Source organism: Dermochelys coriacea, chromosome 14, assembly GCF_009764565.3.
Source record: "Dermochelys coriacea isolate rDerCor1 chromosome 14, rDerCor1.pri.v4, whole genome shotgun sequence".
Classification (NCBI taxonomy): Eukaryota; Metazoa; Chordata; order Testudines; family Dermochelyidae; genus Dermochelys; species Dermochelys coriacea.
Genome location: NC_050081.1, coordinates 38,717,849 through 38,723,848, shown reverse-complemented (window position 1 = coordinate 38,723,848; position 6,000 = coordinate 38,717,849). Strand labels below are relative to the sequence as shown.

Below are 6,000 nucleotides of genomic sequence, written 5' to 3'. Positions count from 1 at the left end.
CACCCAAAGCATTAAACGGGGTGGGGGTATGTGTGCAGAAAATTTGGGGGTACATTAACTGGAACCCCCACAATATTTTGAGGATCCTCTTAAACCCCGTGGCTGTTCTTACACCTCCAACCCCACATTGAAGAGCACTGATCCAGGGGCGCCCCGTCTATAAGTGCACCCCAATATTTTTGCAGTACAGTAAAGTGAAACCCTTCAAATCTTTCAAAGACCCCCCCCCTTGCACTGGCCCAGCAGCTCCAGCCCACCCTCAGTGTATAAAGGGGATCCTACCCCAAAAAACAGCAGGAGCGTCCCACCAGGTCAGAGGGCAAACGCTCCGAACGACAAAGTGCCCTGGCCCGCCAGCAGATGTGCCTCCCCCTCCGTCTGCGTGGACAGCCGGTCCCCCGTCTGCAGGGCAAAGGCTGCCCCCTGGCGGAGGGAACGGTACCAGGGTGCCCGCCCGGGGCAGGCCATTTTGTGGGCGCTCAAGATGGGGACGTCTTGGGGGTAGGTGTCGGAGAAGAGCAACACACGGTGGGCCAGGATCAGGGGCTCGTCCCCGGCGGGGCAGGCGGCCCCCAGGAAGGACGCCTGGAAGTAGATGAAATACATCCCCGAGGCCGGCACCACCAGCGAGTCGTTGGCCAGGCGGAAGCCCCCCCGGGTGAAGGAGGCGTCGACGTCGCTTCGCCAGCGGAGCCGCTCGCCGGAGGTGCCGGGGTCGCCTGTTGGGAGAGGGCAGAGAAAGGAGAGATGGGTTTCAAACCAACGGCTGAAGGGTTCACCTGCCTAGCGGGTGGATCAGGCCGCAAATGGCTGAGAAAAAACAGACATGGGGGAACATTGTTTCTACCACTGTTCTAACCGGCACCTGCAGTGTGGCTCACTTCTGGCCTCCGCCAGCAGAGGGCAGCGGAGAGGGGCCCTCCCAGGGGCATAGAGCAATGGAGGGAGCGTCCCCCAAGTCCAGCGACTCACCTATAAGATGGGCTGCGGGCGAGTGGGTCCGGCCGGCGCGTTGCCCCAAGGAGGTCCAGGAAATGGCTGTTGGGAAAGACAGAGACGATTCATTGCCATGGCCAAGGACAGACCCAGGGGGCGGATTAGGGATGGGGGGCAGAGCTGGACACCTGGGTTCCCTGGAATAGATTCAAGAGTCCAGTTTGGGGTTAGGCTCGGGGGGGAGAGGTGTGTGTGTGTGGGGAGTTACTTACCGGCGTCTTCAGAGCCTCTGACCCCCCCTCCAGCTGCATCTTCCGCCTGTAAATGAGGGGGGAATACCATGATGAAGCTCTGCCGGTGCCCCTGACTCCTGTCCCGCAGCCCCCTGCCAGCCCAGCCCTGCCCCCCAGCTCTGCCGGTGCCCCTCACTCCCGACCCACAGCCCCCTGCCAGCCCAGCCCTGCCCCCTCTTACCTTTCTCTGGAAGTACCCGTATAGCACTGTGCCCAACAGCGCCCCCAGCAGGAGAAAGCAGGTGCCGCGAAGCAGATGCCAGCAGAGATCCCTGCGGCTCTTGGGCCCCGGCTCCAGCAGGAGGGGTCCAGCCCGCTCTGGCTCGGGCTCCATGGGTGGGGGGCTGAGCCGGGAGGCCGAGGGGGGCTGGTGGGGAGAGCGGAGCCGGGAGAGCTTGTGGTGGAGACGAGGCGGCTGGAGGAGCCTGTGGCTCAGCCGCTGCCTGGCTCAGCCTCTTTATAGGGGAACGAGGCCCCAGGCGAGCTGAGATCAGCGGGGGAACCCCGGCGTCCGGGGAGGAGGCGTGGATGTGACCTCGCATGAGAGACAGAAACAGAGAGTCTGATTCACCTTCTCTGGCTGACAGGGCCCAGGGTTCTCACAGACAGACAGATGGGGTGTGTCTGTGGATACATAGATAGATAGATAGATAGACTGAGGAAGTGTGTGGGGATAGACAGATGGATGGATGGATGGAGGGGGTGTGTGGGGATGGATGGATAGATAGATAGATGGATGGAGGGGGTGGATGGATGGATGGATGGATGGAGGGGGTGTGTGGATAGATAGATAGATAGATAGATAGATAGATAGATAGATAGAGGGGGTGTGTGGGGATAGACAGATGGATGAATGGATGGAGGGGGTGTGTGGGGATGGATGGATGGATGGATGGAGGGGGTGTGTGGGGATGGATGGATGGATGGATGGAGGGGGTGGATGGATAGATAGATAGATAGAGGGGGTGTGTGGGGATAGACAGATGGATGAATGGATGGAGGGGGTGTGTGGGGATGGATGGATGGATGGATGGATGGATGGAGGGGGTGTGTGGGGATGGATGGATGGATGGAGGGGGTGGATGGATAGATAGATAGATAGAGGGGGTGTGTGGGGATAGACAGATGGATGAATGGATGGATGGAGTATGTGGGGATGGATGGTGGATGGATGGGTAGGCAGAGGGGGTGTCTGCGGATGGATGGGTAGTTAGATGTGTGTGGGGATAAATAGCTTTCTAATACATGCACCCTATTACAAGCTCCGGGAGGAGTGTGGGGTGTAGGGGATGGGAGCCAGGACTCCTGGGTTCTTTCACTGGCTCGGGGAGGGAAGGGGAGTGACAGTGCAGCTAGGGAGATGCCTGCCCTCCTGTCTGGGGGAAGCCCTGTTTCCCCTTTCATTTGGTCCCAGACTTCCATCCCCCAATCCGCGAGTGTCCAGAAATCGGCAGGCAGTGCCAGAGCAGCCACTGCCCAGGGCTGGGCACCCCGGCAGCCCGTGCCCGAGATGCGGGTCGCATGGCCTGGCTGGGGAGATGCAGCAGCTCCAACTGTGCATTCTTTGGGGGCTCAGACCCCCTGTGCTCCCTTTGGGGTGTCGGGACCCCCATTGTCACAAGGGGGCCTAGGGATCATTAAACCCCAGCTGGGGCTGGGTCTTGGAGCTCCCTGTATAACTAGCCCCTGTGGCCCACCCCAGAGCCAGCTGCATCTCTGCACTGGGTGAGGGGTCCCTGGGTAACCAGACCCTGCGCCCCACCCCAGAGCCAGCCGCAGCTCAGTGCAGGGCCAGGAGTCTCATAGACTCATAGACTCACAGATATTAAGGTCAGAAGGGACCATCATGATCATCTAGTCCGACCTCCTGCACAGCGCAGGCCACAGAATCTCACCCACCCACTCCTGCGAAAAACCTCTCACCTATGTCTGAGCTATTGAAGTCCCCAAATCGTGGTTTAAAGACTTCAAGGAGCAGAGAATCCTCCAGCAAGTGACCCGTGCCCAATGCTACAGAGGAAGGCGAAAAACCCCCAGGGCCTCTTCCAATCTGCCCTGGAGGAAAATTCCTTCCCGACCCCAAATATGGCGATCAGCTAAACCCTGAGCATGTGGGCAAGATTCACCAGCCAGATACTACAGAAAATTCTTTCCTGGGTAACTCAGATCCCACCCATCTAATATCCCAACTCAGGGGATTAGGCCTATTTACCCTGAATATTTAAAGATCAATTAATTACCAAAATCACATTATCCCCATCATACCATCATACCACTGCTTCCCTTGGAAGGCTATTCCAAAACTTCACTCCTCTGATGGTTAAAAACCTTCGTCTGATTTCAAGTCTAAACTTCCTGGTGGCCAGTTTATACCCATTTGTTCTTGTGTCCACACCGGTGCTGAGCTGAAATAATTCCTCTCCCTCTCCTGTATTTATCCCTCTGATATATTTAGAGAGAGCAATCCTATCTCCCCTCAACCTTCTTTTAGTTAAACAAGCCAAACTCCTTAAGTCTCCTTTCATAAGACAAGTTTTCCATTCCTCGGATCATCCTAGTAGCCCTTCTCTGTACCTGCTCCAGTTTGAATTCATCCTTTTTAAACATGGGAGACCAAAACTGCACACAGTATTCTAGGTGAGGTCTCACCAGTGCCTTGTATAACGGTACGAAAACCTCCTTATCCCTACTGGAAATGCCTCTCCTGATGCATCCCAAAACCGCATTAGCTTTTTTCACAGCCATATCACATTGGCAGCTCATAGTCATCCATGATCAACCAATACTCCAAGGTCCTTCTCCTCTTCCGTTACTCCTAATTGATGCGTCCCCAACTTATAACTAAAATTCTTCTTATTAATCCCTAAATGCATAACCTTACACTTCTCACTATTACATTTCATCCTATTACTATTACTCCAGTTTACAAGGTCATCCAGATCCTCCTGTATAATATCCCGATCCTTCTCCGAATTGGCAATACCTCCCAGCTTTGTATCATCTGCAAACTTTATTAGCACACTCCCACTTTTTGTGCCAAGGTCAGTAATAAAAAGATTAAATAAGATTGGTCCCAAAACCGATCCCTGAGGAACTCCACTGGTAACCTCCCTCCAACCTGACAGTTCGCCTTTCAGTAGGACCCGTTGCAGTTTCCCCTTTAACCAATTCCTTATCCACCTTTTGATGTTCATATTGATCCCCATCTTCTCCAATTTAGCTAATAATTCCCCATGTGGCACCGTATCAAACGCCTTACTGAAATCTAGGTAAATTAGATCCCCTGCGTAAGCAGCCCCCGTGTCCCGCCCCAGAGCCGGCTGTGTAGGGCAAGCAGATGCAGCCTGCCAGGGTTTCCTGTCCCCTCTCCCCGGTGCTAACCAGAGCAGATGCTGAATCAAGGTCCAGACCACTTGGCCTTGGCTGGGACCCAGGGTGTGTGTCTGGCGCTGTATGTGTGTGTGTTCGGGGGGGGGTGGGTAACCTGGGGGGGTCAGCCAGGGGGGCAACCCGACCTCCCAGCCCCCTCCCACCCAGTGAGCCCCCGCCCCGCTCTACCGGGACCATTCTGAGCACACTAAGGTGGGACACACAACAGCCCCCTCCCCATCAACTCAGACACAATCATGCATCCCCCAGGCACACACACACACACACACACAGATATACAACACAACACACCGCACCACAACACACCACAGAGCACACACACAAACTCATACACACAGAGAGAACGCCATACCACACACAGACACAACACACACACACAAACTCACACACAGCGAACACACCGCACCACACCACACAACATGCATACAAACTCACACACACAAACTCATACACACAGAGAGAACATGCCACACAACACCCCCCCCCACAGGTAACATACACACACACACACCAACTCACACACACCCCGAGAGAACACACACAGACCCCCCCACACCTACCCCCCTTGCGTGTCCCCAGTGACTCTCAGCTTGGGGGGTCCCTGTGGGTGTAGGTGAAGCTGGGCCCATCCCGGCTGCCTGACCCGCAGCCCCCACCCCCAGGCGTCTCTCTCTCTCTCTCGCTCTGTCTGGGTCCATTTCCTTCCCTCCTTCCTCCCTTCCCGTAACTCAGCCAGGCTAGGGCCGGGAGGGGGCAGATTCTGTGTAATCTGCCCCCCCCTCGCCCCCGCGCCCCCTGAATTCCCCCAGCCGCTGCCTTTCTTTGAAAGGGAAAGCGGTTGAAGTGAAGAAAGGAAGGAAACAGTCACAGCGAAAGGGCCGGGGGGGGGGCTGTTGGTTAACCGTTGGGGGGGGCGGTTGGCAGGTGCCCATGGTGCGAGGAGCCCAGAGACCACAGCGGGCGGGCGGGCAGGATCCCTGACTCTCCACAGGCACAAGTGTGGGGGTGAACCCGGGCAGACCCGCGTGTACATGGGGGAGTTACTGGCGTGCAGATGGGGGGGCACAGGGATGAGGTTTAACTGGGCAGGGTTCTGTCGGGTGCCATGGTGGCTTGCACACGTGCAAAACCAGAAAAGCGTGCAAGATTTGTTCCTTTGCCATGGTGGATCACACACATGCAAGCGCAGGGCAAAGGCACACACGTGCAAAGGGGAAAATGTGCAAGAGGCTTTTGCGTGCCGGGGATCACACTTGTAAGCACATGGCAAAGACATGTGTGTGCAAAGGGTAAAGCATGCAAGAGTCTTTTATGTGCAGTGGTGGCTTGCACAGGTGCAAGTGTGATGCAAAAGCACATGTGCGCATGGACGCATGATCCT

At 56.1% G+C, this 6,000-nt stretch overlaps 1 protein-coding gene across 1 annotated transcript; it reads right to left on the bottom strand.

Annotated features, from left to right (window-relative positions):
* Positions 1 to 312: 312 nt before the first annotated feature.
* Positions 313 to 1,563, bottom strand: LOC119842670 (lymphotoxin-alpha-like). Its single transcript, XM_038371060.1, has 4 exons — positions 1,411 to 1,563; positions 1,209 to 1,254; positions 973 to 1,038; positions 313 to 719 (listed from the first exon to the last, which is right to left on the bottom strand). The coding sequence occupies exons 1-4, from the start codon at positions 1,561 to 1,563 to the stop codon at positions 313 to 315; spliced, it is 672 nt and encodes a 223-aa protein (XP_038226988.1).
* Positions 1,564 to 6,000: the final 4,437 nt, after the last annotated feature.